Source organism: Lactuca serriola, chromosome 2 (genome assembly GCF_051521515.1).
Source record: "Lactuca serriola cultivar US96UC23 chromosome 2, Lser_US96UC23_V15, whole genome shotgun sequence".
NCBI lineage: Eukaryota > Viridiplantae > Streptophyta > Magnoliopsida > Asterales > Asteraceae > Lactuca > Lactuca serriola.
Window position 1 is genome coordinate 173,852,476 of NC_136409.1, and position 18,059 is coordinate 173,870,534.

An 18,059-nucleotide genomic window follows, 5' to 3' on the forward strand; every position below is an offset into this window, starting at 1 on the left:
CCTAAACCCTCGTACTATATCTATACTAGAAAGGGAAGTCGGTGACCTATGCTCCATCGCTGCCTCTTGCCTGGTCAATAAGACTTTTTTTCTTTCAAAAACTACCATAGTTCCGCATCTCTACTCAAAATTGCTGCTCCTCTGCTCTTCTTCCGCACATGAAGCACTTGTCTAGGTAAAAAAAAAATATTCATTTTCTTTAATGTTTTTGTACACTTGTGTTCATCGTGTTTACACTTTTTCACTACTCCACTCTCTCTTCCTTATGTTTTTCTCACCTTTACACCTTCTCTCTTTCAATTTTGGTTATGTAGCCCATTTCAGAACTTCAACTCCCTCTTCTACTTTTTTAGTATACTATGATGATGTTGCACCTTTAGGCTTCCTGATTATGCTTAGGAAGTAAAGTTTCAAAATGTTTGAAAATTAGGATTGTTGACTTGACTTCTCACTTTCATATTCCTTCAAAAATGGATAATTTCATGTCAACTCCATCATATTATGCCTAATAATCGAAAAGTTGATTATCCGACCAAATCTTTCAAGTCTGATGGCCTTCATAACAACAAATAGTATAGTCAATAGGTGAAACTTCAATCATTTCCATGCCAGATACCCCCAAATCTTACTGTTGGATTAATCGGTTGATCTAAATAGGGAATTTAAGTCTAAGGACATTTTAGGAAAGTTGCATTTTATTATTTTTGTTTTCAAGTTTTAGAATACAAGTCAAACTCTTTTACTTTATTGTTTTAGAGGTTAATCAGGTATGTAATTCCTTTAATATAAATAGGGCATGTTTGTGAGTTTTATTTAAAGTTTTTTTAGTAATAAAAAATCTTTGTTAAGCAAGCAATTCATTGTTTCGTCACTTTTCTTTCTTTCCACTTTTATCGTTTTTTGTTTTTCTTCTATCTATTCAGAATTTATTCCTTAATCACCAAGGTATCACCGATTTGATACACATTTGGTATCAGAGCGGTTTATAATGGTTTCGTTGAAGGGGGTGTGATTCAAGGTTGATTACAAGCAACCCCAGTTTCTTTTAATCGGGTTTGTGAGAGACTAACCGGATGCGCAGAATAAACAGATGAGAACACATCAAAACGGGTGGCTTTGATTTAGTTCGTTTTGTGGGCGACGAAAGACAATAAAGGTGGTCGTGACCTTGTCTTGTTGTCCGGTGGAAGAGTGCTCTCGGAACAAGCTTGATTAAAGAAGTCGGTGTTAAGGAGAATAAGATGTCGTTGGATAAAGAAGGGGGTTCGATGACACATCAAGTTCCGGTTTTGACTCCAACGAATTATCCGGTGTGGGCAGTCAAAGTCAAGTCGATTATGGATGCACACGGCATATGGGAGACGGTTGAACCGAAAGCATTATGTGAAACATCGGATCAAAAGAAGTCAAAACAAGCTCTTGCTTTTTTGTTTCAAGTGATACCCGAAGACAGGGTGTTGAAATGGCAAGTTACACCGACCCAAAGCAAGTGTGGTATGGGCTAAAACACGGTATTTGGGAGTCGATCGGGTGAGAACTGCTCGGCTTACCACCTTAAAGAGGGAGCTTGAATGTTTGTGCATGAAAGAGGGTGAAACGGTTGACGGTTTAGTGACAAAATTATCCAGTTTAGCTTCAAAATCAAGGAGTCTCGTTTACGAGCTTGAAGAAGTTGATTTGGTGAAAAGGTTACTTGATTCGATGCCTAAGTCGTTTCTTCAAATCGTGGCTTCAATAGAGCAATGTTTCGAGTTGGATTCAATGTTATTCGATGAAGCGGTTAGTAGATTAAAGGCATACGAGGAACGTATAAAAGGAATCGAGAAAGTGGACACTCAAGGTGGGTTGTTGTTGGCTAGTGAGGAAAAATCACATGTTTGTAAGCATTGTGACAATGGACGTTCAAATTGGGATGACTTTGGATGTGGCCGGGGAAGAGGTCGGGGGTCCGGGAGAAGTCGAGATGGTAATGAACGTGTCCGGGATAAAAATCACGTTAAATGTTCAAATGTGGTGAGTTTGGTCACTATAAAAACGAGTGTATTAAATGGGAGAAAGAAGAGGCAAATCTACTCGAAGAGGAACTGGCATTTTTTTGAACGAGTGGTATGATCAAACCGATTAAGGGGGTGATTATGGGATTAATCGGTTGATCTAAACGGAGAATTTAAGTCTAAGGGCATTTTAGGAAAGTTGCATTTTATTAATTTTGTTTTCAAGTTTTAGAATACGAGTCAAACTCTTTTACTTTATTGTTTCAGAGGTTAATCAGGTATCTAATCCCCTATCCTAATAAATAAGTAGATTTTTGCCACGTGGCATTCTTCAAGCCCCCCAAATCGATTTTTTCCCGCTTAAAATACCAAAGTGAATTTCCCCAAATACCCTTCAGGTTTAATCTTCAGATTTAATGCGTTTCAAGAAACTGTGTTTCTTTCCTTTGGACGTTTCTAATCTCCTACATTTAAGGTCAAAATCACTCATATCTCGCATCCATTTGATTTAGTCGCCCGATTACTCATATATCCTTTCCAAAATAATTCAATGTTGCTTATATGGATTTCGATTTTCTTCACTGTCTTCTATAGGAAACGATTTTAGTTTTTGTGGTTCAAAATTTTCATCCCCATGATCGATATGACTAGACAATTTTCTATTGGGAGCAGCGATCTGGGGTACATTCTGTTTCTCAAATTCATTAGCAATTCAACATCCTCCAATTGACATGTAGTCCAATCAAAATGCTTCTACATCAATCGGGTAAGTATTATTCTTTTATTTTTACAACATCTATATACTCAATTTATGATCTTATGTGTCAATGGTTGTAAAATTATGTTCTTTTTTACGGTTTAATAGAACAAAAATGCAAGCTGGATGCTTTGCAAACTAGATTATTTTGAGTTGCACACTATATGCTCGACAAAATGCCATAGTGAAGAATATTATGTTTAATAAAGAAGAATCTTATGTTTTGCAAACATTTCTTTCTATTTTTTTGTTATTATTAGATACGAGTTTCTTATTCTAGAGCATGTTGCATTTCAAGATCCACTAAGTGTATTAGTTGCCCTTCTCCACCAGTTTGATATTCTTCCCGAAATGTATCTAATTGGTTATACAAAGCTGTTCTTTAGAACTGGACAGGTCTGATGAACATTTTTATTTGTTAATTTATTAAATCTTAGTAATTATACAAAAATTGATGTTATATTATATTATATATAATTTTATATGTCAGATTCGAAAGCTTGAGGATACAAGGAACCGAACTCTTAATGGCATATTGCGTGTTCAAAGCTGCTTTAGAGGTCACAAAGCTTGTCAATATTTGAACGAACTTAAACGAGGAATTTTCACTCTTTAGTCATGTATATGCCTTTTCAATCTTTTTTAGAAGAAATATTGAGATATCATTTAATTTTCAAGAATATTTTTCTACAGATGTTCGTGGTGAAAAAACCAGAAATGAGTTTGTGGTATTGCTACAAAGACATAGGGCAGCTGTTGTGTAGCACTTGGTTCTTGGTACATATTCTTTTGCTTTATTCTTTGTACATTTTGCATCTTGGACTTGGACTCGGCGAGTCAAATGATCGACTCGCCGAGTAGAAGCGGGAAGGGGCATGGGGTTTAAGTTGTGGACTCGCCGAGTCGAGTCCCGGACTCGGCGAGTAAGCTGTTGTGTGGACAAAAACCCTAATCCAGGAGTGTGCACCCTATTTAAACACTCTAACTCGGCCTCCCTTGCCCCTAACACTTCCAAAAGATCTGTAAAGTGAAACCCTAGCCTCCATATTATTCTTGTGAGTGATTTTGGCTTTATGAAGGAAGTTTGGAGCTTAGAAGAAGAAGGAGAAGGTTGAAGGGTGCAAAGAGGGGAATTAGATCTGAAATCTACTCTGTGAAAGGCTTCCATTCAGGTAGAAAAGTTCCTACCATGATCTCTAGTTCATTAGATCCCCTTTTGTCCCTAATTTGTGGTTTTTAAGCCCTAAAACCTCAAACTCTATGTGTTTATGCTCTATGTTCTGAAAGGGCTTCAGATCTGGGCCTTATGGACATCTTAGAAGTGTAAAGTTTCTGTGGTTGAAGTGATTGAGGTCCCTATTAAGTGTTTGACCTCATAAAGAGCTTGGATTTGCCTTTTGGAGCTCATAGGGCCATGCATGCACGTAAAGTTTGCAACTTTACGTGATAAGCATGCCCTAGGAGCTTAGATCTATGGTTTGGGAGGAGAGTTGAATGGACTCGGCGAGTGCCAAAGTGCACTCGGCGAGTTCTATGAAGATGGTCTTAGACTCGACGAGTTGGATGAACCACTCGGCGAGTCCTTTGAAGATTGTCTGGAACTCGACGAGTTCTTCTTCAAACTCGGCGAGTCATATGAACAGTTACTGAGTTAAGAAGGGTTTAAGTGTAGAAGGTCCAACCCTTCGTCACTACTCGTGGAATTAGCAATTTATCGAGCGTCGATAGCCCCAGAAACTCAAATCCTCAAGATGGATGCTCTGGTGACGGTTTGGAAGCGAGTAGGGGATCTGCTCGTGGGACTCGGCGAGTTGTTCCCGGACTCGGCGAGTCGGATGAGTTTCCTTATGGCTTTCGAATGGGAGAAGAACTCGTCGAGTAGGGTCATGGATGGGAACGAGTAGTGAGTGAGGGACTTGGCGAGTTGATGGCCCAACTCGGCGAGTCGGGTCAACTGGAAGTTGACTTTGACTTTGACTTGAATTGGTTGAGGGTAAAATGGTCATTTTACCCTAAGTATAGAGATCAGTTTCTAACTGAGTGTTTGTGGGGTTTGTAGCTGGAGGATTTCCGGAGCAGCAGTGGACGGAGGTTTCCCGCACTGATTATAAGCAACTACTTGTATGAGGTGAGTTACCTTCCAGTAGGGGTGGGTCTAAGGCCACAATGCCGGCCCACCAATGAGGAGTATCTAGAAGATAATTGTCTTTGTGATAATTTATCTTGGTTTGGTATGCGTTTGGTTATGAGTTATATCTGTATGATATGTTACATGATAGGGATAGTTTCCCTGATAGTGGCCCTTAGGACCAAGGGGTAGGTCAGTACCCGGATATGCCTGACTGTGTGCTTATATCTTGCTATTGTATGCTAGTGGTAGGGGGTGGAATAGTCCCTAGTTTCCGGTTGAAAGATACCGATGACGATTACCGGTTGAAAGATACCGATGGTATTGTATGGTATGTGGTATGAGGGGGGAACTCACTAAGCTTTGTGCTTACGGTTTCAGTTTTTGGTTTCAGGTACCTCTTCATCTGAGGGGAAGGAGCCGGCGGCGTAGCATGACATCACACACACATTTGATTTTCTGCACGGTGGTTTCTGGGATTGTACTCTGATATGTTATTTGCTTATGTTGTGGGTTTGAAACATGATACTTGATTTTATGAGATGACGTGTTGGTTCAATATTTTCTAGTGAATGTTTTATGAACAGTTAAATTAAAAATAAAAGTTTTGGACTTGAATTTTGGGACGTTACAAGTTGGTATCAGAGCCCTGGTTTGAGGGATTCGGACACACCCTCGGGGGGTGGGGGTGTCTGGACTCAAACTAAGGGGCTAAAATATTTTTACAATAAAATGGTTTTCTAAAAATCTAAACGGAAGTTCTTTAAGAAAGACAAGGTGTGTGATGCATGCGACCGGCCGGGCTCAAGTAAGTTTTCCCCAAGATACCCGTACATGTTATGTTATGCTATGTGGCTTTGATTCAAAATTGCATGCTAGAATAGGACTAAGGATCTAGGAAGATGCCTTGTGTGCCTGATATATGATTCTGATAATTGCATGCTAGTTAGGGCTAAGGATCTAGGAGGATGCCTTATATGCCTGTTGTATGAGTTGTATGCTAGGGCTATTTAGTCAGCAGTAGGATGGACTGTATAGGTTATGCCTGATTTGGTTACCCAATGCACGAATGCTACTTGCTTTGTGCTATGGGGGTTCTGGCTATTTCCAACTAACTAAGGAGCGGATATATAATAGTACCTGCAAGTTAGTTAGGAGGAAATGGTAGGGGCTCCTAGTGCAGCTGATGGCGGAGGGTAGGTCGGAGAGTGCCCTAGGGAAGCCTAGGATGAGGTCAGTGGAAAGGGTATCGGTAAAAGGGACTTGGTGAAGTCGAAGCAATCCTTGAGGAAAGTACAGGTAGATGTGGAAGGTAGTATGGGCCCATACTACTAAAAGCAGAGGACCTGTACTCGAATCAAGGAGGACCTAGATGGAACCAGAGACCTTGGAGAGTGTGTTAGATCTCTCGAGTATATGGATGATCTTGACATTTATGCGTGTATTTTCAGCATGGTGACCACACGTCATGGAACAGGGGGTTCCGGATCAGGATCGGGATCAGGCTCAGGTGAGGGATCCGAGCAGGTTGATGATGGGCTGCACGAGTTCATCGCGTCTGAGATCACGAGAGGCATCTTTGAGTCGACCCCTATCATCTTTGGGTCGATCAAGGAGGGGATTGCTGAGCTGATGGAGGATCGCCTCCGATCATTCAGGAGTGACTTGGCATCTGGCCAGTCAGGATCTCACACACTATCCTTTAAGGACTTCAGGGGCAGTGGTGCGCCGGATTTCCATGGGGCAAAGGACCCCATTGCTGCCAAACGATGGATTGCGGACATTGAGTCTGCACAGCTGACCAGCTTCTGCCTCGAGGGGTCGAAGGTGAGATATGCAACAGGATGCTTGCGAGACAAGGCTAGAGATTGGTGGGAGTCTGTTGGTGACTCATTGGGAGCCTCGGTTGTTGAGGCTATGACTTGGACGGACTTTGTGACCAGATTCAGGGTGGAGTTTGCGCCAGCTGTGGAGCTTCAGCGGCTAGCCAAAGAGTTTTTGGATATGAAGCAGACTACGGAGACTGTGGCGGAGATCACCGCCAAGTTCCGGGAGAGGGCATTGCTGGTGCCCCAGTATGCGGGTGATGAGGATATGAGGAGGACCCGCTACCACGACATGCTACGAGCTGACATTCAGGAGCATGTTAGTTTTTCAGCTTGCCCTACCTTGGATTCCATGATTGCCAGGGCTAGGGAGAGGGAGATTGATCTGGAGCACGTCCAGAAGAGGAAAGCAGTGGAGGGGTTAACGACCGGGGCTTCAGGGAAGAAGCCCAAGGGATCTGATGGTAGGCCGAAAGGCCAGGCAAGACGGGACCGCTGTGGGAAGTGCGGTCGGTCACATGAGGGAGCTTGTCGCACTGGGCCGGGTTCGGGCTGCTATAAGTGCGACAAGGTGGGGCATTTCAGTAGGGATTGTACTGCCCCCGTCCCTGCGGTACAGATGACAGACCTGATTTGCTTCCATTGCAATCAAAGGGGCCACAAAAGGGCCAATTGCCCGAGATTGACAGCAGTGTCAGCAACAGTGCCAGCAGCGACGCCGCGGGTTACAGATGGCCGGAAGGTCAAGACAGAGGCTCCAGTGGTACAGAGCCGAGCATTTCAGTTGACGGCCGAGGAGGCACGCGCTGCACCCGATGTGGTGACGGGTATGATTCTTTCCCTTTGATTTATGTATATGATGTTTGTGATATTGATATGTGTTTTGTTTAGGATCGTTCCACGTGAACGACATCCCAGTTCAGGTATTGTTTGATTTGGGTGCTACCCGATCATTTGTTTCTCTTGCGCTTAGCAAGAAGTTTTTTGAGTCTTCGGGCATGCTGGATTGCCCTCTAGAGGTCGAGATTGCGGACGACCGGTCAGTGCGAGCATCTGAGGTCTTCCGGGATTGTGTGCTGAGGTTATTTGAGGAGCGCTACTTGGTAGACTTGTTTCCCATTCCATTGCGTGGGAACAAGGTGATTATAGGCATGGATTGGCTCAGCCCTAATGGGGCAGTGATCGACTGCGCGCAACAGTTGGTGCGGGTCAGGACCCCAAGTGGGGGAGAGCTGGTGATTCAGGGCGAGAGGCCACAACGAGGACCCGCTTTATGTTCAGCAGCGAGAGCTAGGCGTTACCTCCAGCAGGGTTGCGCAGGTTATGTCGTGTATGTTATGGATACCCGGGAGACGGGTAGGGCAATGGTGGACGATGTACCTGTGGTACGGGAGTTTGTGGACGTATTCCCCGAGGAGTTGCCCGGGATATCTCCGGAGCGACAGGTGGAGTTCAGGATCGACCTAGTCCCTGGTGCGGCTCCGATAGGAAAGGCACCGTATCGGTTGTCTCCTCCTAAGATGCAGGAGTTGTCTACACAGCTGCATGAGCTGTTAGACAAGGGTTTCATTAGACCGAGCAATTCACCCTGGGGAGCCCCGAGTCTGTTTGTGAGGAAGAAGGACGGGTCGCATAGGATGTGTATAGATTATCAAGAGCTGAACAAGGTAACAGTGAAGAACCGTTACCGACTACCGAGGATTGATGATCTCTTTGACCAGTTATAGGGAGCATCTTGGTTCTCTAAGATCGATTTGCGTTCAGGTTATCATCAGACAAGGGTCAGAGAGGAGGATGTGCAGAAGACCGCATTTCGGACGCGCTACGGCCATTATGAGTTCATGGTGATTTCGTTTAGGCTCACCAATGCTCCTGCCGCGTTCATGGACCTCATGAACCGCGTATGTAAACCGATGTTAGACCGGTCTGTGATGGTGTTTATCGACGATATCTTGGTTTACTCCAAGACGCGAGAGCAGCATGAGGAGCATCTACGGGAGGTTCTGGAGACCTTGAGGAGGGAGAACTTGTATGCTAAGTTCTCCAAGTGTGAGTTCTGGTTGCGCGAGGTGCAGTTTCTTGGGCACCTTGTCAACCAGAACGAGATTTCAGTAGATCCGACCAAAGTGGAGGCTGTGATGAGTTGGGAGGTTCCGAGGTCTCCATCTGAGATTCGGAGCTTTCTAGGATTGGCAGGCTACTATCGGAGATTCATTCAGGACTTCTCCAAGATAGCAGCTCTGCTCACCCGACTGACTAAGAAGTCGGTGGTGTATCGCTGGGGGCCTGAGCAGCAGGCCGCATTCGAGGCATTGAGACAGAGATTGTGCGAGGCGCCAATTTTAGCCCTGCCATAGGGCATGGAAAATTTTGTTGTGTACTGTGATGCATCCATCGCAGGTTTGGGCGCGGTATTGATGCAGAGAAGGCATGTCATCGCCTATGCATCGAGGCAGCTGAAGCCTCACGAGGCGAACTACCCGACACATGATTTGGAGTTGGGGACTGTTGTTTTCGCCCTCAAGATTTGGCGTCATTACCTCTATGGGGTTCGTTGTACGATTTACACGGACCACAAGAGTTTGAGGTATCTCATGGACCAGCCAAATCTGAATATGAGACAGCGTCAGTAGCTTAATGTGGTAAAGGATTATGATTATGAGATCCTTTACCATCCGGGAAAGGCCAATGTCGTGACCGATGCGCTTAGCCGCAAGGCAGCGCCAATCAGGGATATCTGTCCGAGGATGACAGTGGTGACTCCGCTTCTGGAGCGGATCCGAGAGGCTTAACAGGAGGCTATGAAGGAGGAACATCGGAAGAGTGAGCGGATTGTGGGGTAGGTTTCCCTCTTTCGACTATGATAGCCGAGGGTTATTGACTCTTCACCGTAGGGTGTGGGTCCCTTATCATGGAGGCGTGCGCCAGGTCCTGATGGAGGATGCACACAAATCCCGATTCTCCATTCATCCCGGGGCGACGAAGATGTATAGGGACCTTCGTATGGACTATTGGTGGCCCTGCATGAAGCGGGATGTGGCATGGTACGTGGAGCGGTGCTTGACCTGCAGCAAGGTCAAGGCCGAGCATCAGAGACCACACGACAAGATGCAGCCGTTGGATATTCCGCTGTGGAAATGGGAAGACATCACGATGGATTTTATCACCAAGTTTCCGAGGACCACGCGGGGAGTGGATTCGATCTGGGTCATTGTCGATCGATTGACCAAGAGGGCCCACTTTATCCCGATTCAGGAGAGCATCTTGGCCGAGAAATTGGCCGATATCTATACCAGGGAAGTGGTGGCGCGGCACGGAGTGTCAGTTTCGGTGATTTCAGACAGAGATGTGCGGTTTACTTCTAGGTTTTGGAAGAAGTTTCATGACAAGCTGTGTACTCGTCTACATTTTAGCACCGCTTTTCACCCGAAGACGGATGGACAGAGCGAGCGGACCATCCAGACTTTGGAGGATATGTTGCAGGCATGTGTTTTAGATTTTGGAGGTAGTTGGGATACCTACCTCCCGTTGGCGGAGTTCTCGTATAATAATAGCTATCATGCGAGTATCGACCGACCTCCATTCGAGATGTGGTATGGGAGGAGGTGCAGGACCCTGATATGTGGGGCGAGGTTGGCCAGAGGGTAATGGGGAGCACCGAAGTAGTGCTCAAGATGACAGAAAAGATTCAACAGGTTCGGAGCAGGCTTCAGACTACTCAGAGTCGGTAGAAAAGTTATGCCGACAAGCGCCGATCAGACATGGAATTCCAGGTCGGGGATATGGTTCTCCTGAAGGTGTCGCCATGGAAGGGCGTCATCCGATTCAGGAAGCGGGGAAAGTTGGGCCCTAGGTACATTGGACCCTTCAGGGTTGTAGCCCAGGTGGGCAAGGTGGCGTACCGGCTGGATCTACCAGCCGAACTCAGTCAGATCCACAACACTTTCCACGTCTATCAGCTGCGGAAGTGCTTGGTGGAGGACTCAGCAGTGGTACCTTTGGAGGACATTCAAGTTGATGACAACCTGAATTACATCGAGCGGCTTGTAGCGATCCTCGACTGGAAGTCGAAGGATCTAAGGAACAAGAAAGTGGAACTCGTGAAGGTGCAATGGTAGCACCGTAAGGAGTCGGAGTGGACTTGGGATCCAGTGGACGAGATGATGGAGCATTACCCCGAGCTGTTTGAGGATTGAGCAGCAGACTTCGAGGACGAAGTCTAAAATAAGTGGGGGAGATTTGTAGCACCTGGTTCTTGGTACGTATTCTTTTGCTTAATTTTTTGTACATTTTGCATCTTGGCCTTGGACTCGGCGAGTCAAAGGATCGACTCGCCGAGTAGAAGCGGGAAGGGGCATGGGGTTTAAGTTGTGGACTCGCCGAGTCGGGTCCCGGACTCGGCGAGTAAGCTGCTGTGTGGACAAAAACCCTAATCCAGGAGTGTGCACCCTATTTAAACACTCTAACTCAGCCTCCCTTGCCCCTAACACTTCCAGAAGAGCTGTAAAGTGAAACCCTAGCCTCCATATTATTCTTGTGAGTGATTTTGGCTTTGTGAACGGAGTTTGGAGCTTAGAAGAAGAAGGAGAAGGTTGAAGGGTGCAAAGAGGGGAAGTAGATTCGAAATCTACTATGTGAAAGGCTTCCATTTAGGTAGAAAAGTTCCTACCTTGATCTCTAGTTCATTAGATCCCCTTTTGTCCCTAATTTGTGGTTTTTAAGCCCTAAAACCTCAAACTCTATGTGTTTATGCTCTATGTTCTGAAAGGGCTTCAGATCTGGGCCTTATGGACATCTTAGAAGTGTAAAGTTTATTTGGTTGAAGTGATTGAGGTCCCTATTAAGTGTTTGACCTCATAAAGAGCTTGGATTTGCCTTTTGGAGCTCATAGGGCCATGCATGCACATAAAGTTAGCAACTTTACGTGATAAGCATGCCCTAGGAGCTTAGATCTATGGTTTAGAATCGTTGTATTTCTCAGATTTTGTCTGTTTGGGAGGAGAGTTGAATGGACTCGGCGAGTGCCAAAGTGCACTCGGCGAGTTCTATGAAGATGGTCTTAGACTCGACGAGTTGGATGAACCACTCGGCGAGTCCTTTGAAGATTGCCTAGAACTCGACGAGTTGTTCTTCAAACTCGGCGAGTCATATGAACAGTTACTGAGTTAAGAGGGGTTTAAGTGTAGAAGGTCCAACCCTTCGTCACTACTTGCGGAATTAGCAATTTATCGAGCATCGATAGCCCCAGAAACCCAAATCCTCAAGATGGATGCTCTGGTGACGGTTTGGAAGCAAGTAGGGGATCTGCTCGTGGGACTCGGCGAGTTGTTCCCGGACTCGGCGAGTCGGATGAGTGTCCTTATGGCTTTCGAATGGGAGAAGAACTCGTCGAGTTGTCGGCCCAACTCGACGAATAGGGTCGCGGATGGTAATGAGTAAAGAGTGGGGGACTCGGCGAGTCGGGTCAACTGGAAGTTGACTTTGACTTTGACTTGACTTTGTTGAGGGTAAAATGGTCATTTTACCCTAAGTATAGAGATCAGTTTCTAACTGAGTGTTTGTGGGGTTTGTAGCTAGAGGATTTCCAGAGCAGCAGCGGACGGAGGTTTCCCGCACTGATTATCAGCAGCTACTTGTATGAGGTGAGTAACCTTCCAGTAGGGTGGGTCTAAGGCCACAATGCCGGCCCACCAATGAGGAGTATCTAGAAGATAATTGACTTTGTGATAATTTATCTTGGTTTGGTATGCGTTTGGTTATGAGTTATATTTGTATGATATGTTACATGATAGGGATAGTTTCCCTGATAGTGGTCCTTACGACCAAGGGGTAGGTCAGTACCCGGATATGCCTGACTGTGTGCTTATATCTTGCTATTGTATGCTAGTGGTATGGGGTGGAATAGTCCCCAGTTTCCGGTTGAAAGATACCGATGACGATTACCGGTTGAAAGATACCGATGGTATTGTATGGTATGTGGTATGATGGGGGAACTCACTAAGCTTTGTGCTTACGGTTTCATTTTTTGGTTTCAGGTACCTCTTCATCTGAGGGGAAGGAGCCGGCGGCGTAACATGACATCACACACACATTTGATTTTCCGCACGGTGGTTTTTGGGATTGTACTCTGATATGTTATTTGCTTATGTTGTGGGTTTGAAACATGATACTTGATTTTATGAGATGACGTGTTGGTTCAATATTTTCTAGTGAATGTTTTATGAACAATTAAATTAAAAATAAAATTTTTGGACTTGAATTTTGGGACTTTACATGTTGTAATACAGAAACAGATTAAATCAAAAGTAAGCAAGAAAAGATTTGAAGACATTCATGGCTACTGTTGTGTTACAAGCCGGTATATTATTTTTTCTATATCATGATATTATAATTTTAATTATGCTGTTAATTTATGTTATTAAAACCTATATTTTTTCAGTTATATGAGGGTGGATGGTTAGAAGATGCTTATGGGATATTGCACTACTTCAATTTGGTTCTGGAGAGGTACACTTAATGAGATTCTGTTTAATAACATATAAAAAATATATAATCATGTCACAACTTATAACTCATATTTCAATTTCATGAGAAAATAACAAAGTGAAGTTAATTTTTGGAAACAGGGCAATGAATCAAATGAAGTGGTGGTGAAGTCATCATATCTTACTGAGTTACAAAGAAGAATCCTCAAAGCAGAAGCCGGATTAAGAGAAAAAGAAGAAAACGATATTCTACACCAACGTCTGCAACAATACGAAAGCAGGTGGTAGCAGATAAAATAATGCCAAGTCAAATATTCTACACCAACGTCCGCAACAATACGTTGTGATGTTATAATATGTTTTTTTTTAATATAGTACATTATGATGCTATAATCTGTTTTTTGTTTGGAAGGTGTAGTTATATGTTACCCATTATAACCATTTACTTTTTATCCCATTTTGTTGCTCCTCTACCAACAGTGAAAAAAAGTACCAACTCGAAATAGTAATGTACTTTTGTTGGTTTATCAAAATCATCATTTTATACTTCCTACATATATTTTCTTATTTTCAGCCTTATTTACAAATTATGGCAATTGTTACCTCTATACCAACAGTAAAAAAATAAGAAAAGTAAGAATAAAGTAATTCCAAGTCAAATCATGCAATAAATAGCAATATACTTTGATTCATTTGTCAAAATTCATCATTTTATATTTCTTACATGTATTTTATTATTTCAACCTTATTTACATTTTATCCCATTTGTTCCTCTATGCTCATTTGTTGCCCTATACCAATAGTATATTTGTGATTTAATAAAAAAATTGTTGCAAATATTTTATTAGTCATTGTGATTTTGAATTATTGAGGAGTAATTGTGATAGTAGAGTTGAAGATTTATTGATGTGATAAGTTACATCGGGACAAGTGACGTTTTAGCCGACAAAACATTTTTTCTTCCCAATAATCATGCACCAAAAATAAGGGTTTAATGAGAATAAATATTTTTTTACAACTCACGCGCTTGTCTTGTGAGTACGTCATAACTTCCATGTATTTAATAAGATTAAAGCTCCAAAACTGATAATATATTGCATTATAGAAACTCATGACTTTTAATTTATATGTGTAACTAAATACTTACAAATTAAAAAGTTATTAAAAAAATATAATATTACAATTCATAAGTTTTTTTAAATTAATGATGTTTTATTTTATTACATAATCAATTTTTTAATTTTATTTAAAATTAACACCCGTGGATTCCCGGATTTTAACCTAATTCTTTTAATATAAACAGGACATGTTCATGAGTTTTATTTGAAGTTTTTTAGTAATAAAAAATCATTGTTAAGCAAGCAATTCATAGTTTCATCACTTTTCTTTCTTTCCACTTTTATGGTTTTTTGTTTTTCTTCTTCCTATTCAGAATTTATTCCTTAATTACCAAGGTATCACCTATTTGATACACTACACTTACTACCCTGTAATACTTCAATATATGCAAGTAAATCATATTTTAGAGCACTAAACAGGGGTATCTAAAAAGATGTTAGTCCTAAAACTTTATATGACAGATATGTTTGATTCTTCTTTTTCTTTTCTTTAATTTTGACACCCATATCCAGTAAAATGAAATTGAATCACATGAAAACCCTAATTTGTTATCACACAATTTTGCCATTTGTTTTGTAGAGAAGGATGCAACTCGAAAGTTTGACAAAATGAAAGCTGACAAGAGTGTTGGGCCAAAATTGCTTTGTTGTCGGGAGAGCATTCATGACTCATCTGCCTTCATCCGCAAGCAAGAGCAGATCCAAAATATGTTTGACTATCTATTGTGTCTTTTTGTTATCGTGTATGAGGTTGACATTGTTCATATATATTTCTCTTTATATATTCATCCACATTGATCCTTTACTGAAATTAGTTGACCAAACCATTAATTATAATTAATTATAAGTATCATAAGAGTTATAATTTGACTGAAAACAGTTAATAAAAATATTGTAAATTATGCAATCTCCATTCTTCATCAAGCCAAAGTCCTAAAATACCGTTCACATTTTTGCTTACGTCCTATGCGTCTTTTAATTAATAGTCACGTAATTAATTTAAATTACATGAAAAAAATCAAATATTTTGTTTTGATTAAAAAATTATTACGATCACACTTAAATACATAACTAAGACTGTGCTTGGTAGGACGCCGCATTGGCTTTTAGCCGCATATACTTTATACTGATCATCTTTTTAAAAGACTCGATTATAATCCCAAAGTCAAAATGGACCTAACATATTGACTTCGATTTATTTTATATATTCTTTCTTTAATTACAATTTAATATATTATTTCAGTTTTTCTTTAAACTAAACCTTATTTATAGTTATCGATATTAAGTGATTTTAATTCACCTACTCAAAGTTTAACACGACTTGGTATCTTAGAAACTTAATGATGTAACTAAAATAAATGCAGAATAAATGACTTATTTAACACAAAATTAGCAATATTAATCGTAATAAAAACACTTAATTAATTGTAAAGTCCTATAATTAAGTATCTGGACAATGATATTTCAACACATTATGCACTTTCTCTGCACCAGATAATTCCCCAAAAGGCAAAAAACAAAACAAACAAAAAAAAAAAAAAAAAAAAAAAAAAGATCTTCAGAACTCAATATATACAAAGTATATTGAGAAAAAAATCGATCCAATCACAAAAAAACAAACGAACAAAGTTTTAGCTATTTGTTGTCAATTTATTATCACATCTAAAACCGTTCCTTCCCTGACTTTGAGGTGGTGAACGACAGTGAAAAAACCCACTTGGGCAGTGACGACTTTGATCTTCTTAAATTTCCGTTCAGTGGCTGCCGGCGACGTCCACTCTGGTTATTTTTCTTGGCCATGGAGTCCACAAAAGAACTTAGACGTTGCATGGCTATAAGTAGAGTTTCTTTTGACATGTTGGCAAAGCAAACCCTAAACCAACCAGGTTCACTACAATGGCATGATGAACCTGGTGATATATTCAACCCCACTTCATACACAATCTTCTTCCATAATTCCATTTCGCCTTCAAACGTTTGTGAACTCAATAGGTGTCTCATATCAACCCAACTAAATAAACCAGCATTTCCTTTGAGGCATCTAATACCGGTTTTTTGTAGGGCCTTTTCCATCATTTCATGCCTTTGTTTTAACCTTCTTCGATTCTCAGATAGATAATTTCTTGTAAATTTCTTATCAGACAGCATTTCTGATAGTAAGTATTGAGTTTGAGAAGAAATTAACCCAAAGCTCGACATTTTCGTTGCAGCTGAGACCACCATATTATCGTTGGAGTAAATAGCTCCAACTCGAAACCCTGGTAGACCGAGATCTTTTGAAAGGCTATAAACAATATGAACGCGTTTCCACACTTCGGTGTTCATAAGGTCCCTGTTCTTTAAGACCTCCATGATGCTAACGAAGCCAGGAGAGCAGAAAACAGTGCCGGAGTAGATTTCGTCACTAATGAGATGGATGTTCTTGGAGGAGACAAAGTCAACGAGAAGGTTGAGTTCATGCAAGCTCAGTGATGTCCCTAATGGGTTTGATGGGTTTGTAACTAAAACACCTTTCACTTTCAGGTTTTGCTTTTGCGCTTCTTCGTATGCCTCTGCGAGGGCCGATTCGGTGATTCTGAAACCATTTGAGCTCGAGCAATGGATAGGTACTATCTCAGCTCCAGTTCTCCACTTGAGATCTCTATCAAACCTATAATATAATAAATTTGATCAGTTTAACTTCCTTAAAGTCGAAATACGGCGGATTGAAGAGGTAGTTTAATTAGTGAACATGAACTCACCCTGGATAATATGGGGTGGGAAGGAGGAAAGCATCGCCGGGATTAGCTAGACAAAACATTAAAGTTTCATTGGCGGATGTTGCTCCGGCGGTGAGTACGAGGTTGTTTGGATCAAATGTTACTTTATTTGATCTAATCTCTGACATGAAATCGGCTAATGACTGCAAAATAAGAAACATGTAATGTTAATAATATATAAAAATAGGAAAGAGGTGGCTATTCAATGATCATGAGAATAGTATAGAGAAACAATGAGGTAGCTAGTTTAAATTACGTTTTTGAAAGCAGGAAGGCCATGATAATCTTGGAAGAGGGCAAGTTCCTTGAAGAGTGAATGATTATCGTTTTTGAATCCGGCTGAATCAGGATTGTTCTTGAGCCATGATTCCAGAAGGTCGAATGAGAGTTGATTCTCGGCGAGGCCCATTTGAATGATACCGTTGGGATTTTTAAGTTGGTGGTATGGATTTTTCTCGTACTCCTCCCACCCCAGGAAGTAGGATGAATCTTGGCCATGGGAGTTGCACGTGGCTTTTGCAGACAACATCTCGATTCCTGTGTAAGAGAGAGAGAGAGAGAGGGAGAGGGAGAGAGAGAGAGAGAGAGAGAGAGAGAGAGAGAGAGAGAGAGAGAGAGAGAGAGAGAGAGAGAGAGAGAGAGAGAGAGAGAGAGAGAGAGAGAGAGAGATGTTTGGTGGGGTGTGTCTTGAAAGTGGAGATGGATTTGGTTTGAACGGGGGTTCGAGAAGGTATATATATAGAAAATTGGAGGGTGCAAGCTGTAAAGACATAATAAAGAATGCCACCTCATGTATTTGACCATGGTTTTGTAGGTGGATAATAAACACTTGACAAGAGTTTCCTCGTTTTTTATTTTAAATCTTAAGAAATCAGCTCACACGCTTCCCACATAGAAATCCAGTTCTCTGACAAAGTAACTTGTATTATTATCCTATAATAAATATAATTAATATTTTAATATTTTAACATATTTATTTAAAAATGATTTTT

General features: G+C 41.7%; 1 protein-coding gene across 1 annotated transcript; it reads right to left on the reverse strand.

The window, feature by feature from the left end:
• Positions 1 to 15,869: 15,869 nt before the first annotated feature.
• Positions 15,870 to 17,723, reverse strand: LOC145087457 (1-aminocyclopropane-1-carboxylate synthase 3-like). Its single transcript, XM_079025406.1, has 3 exons — positions 17,324 to 17,723; positions 17,050 to 17,210; positions 15,870 to 16,958 (listed from the first exon to the last, which is right to left on the reverse strand). The coding sequence occupies exons 1-3, from the start codon at positions 17,594 to 17,596 to the stop codon at positions 15,971 to 15,973; spliced, it is 1,422 nt and encodes a 473-aa protein (XP_078881532.1). The 5' UTR covers positions 17,597 to 17,723; the 3' UTR covers positions 15,870 to 15,970.
• Between the last annotated feature and the right edge of the window lie 336 nt (positions 17,724 to 18,059).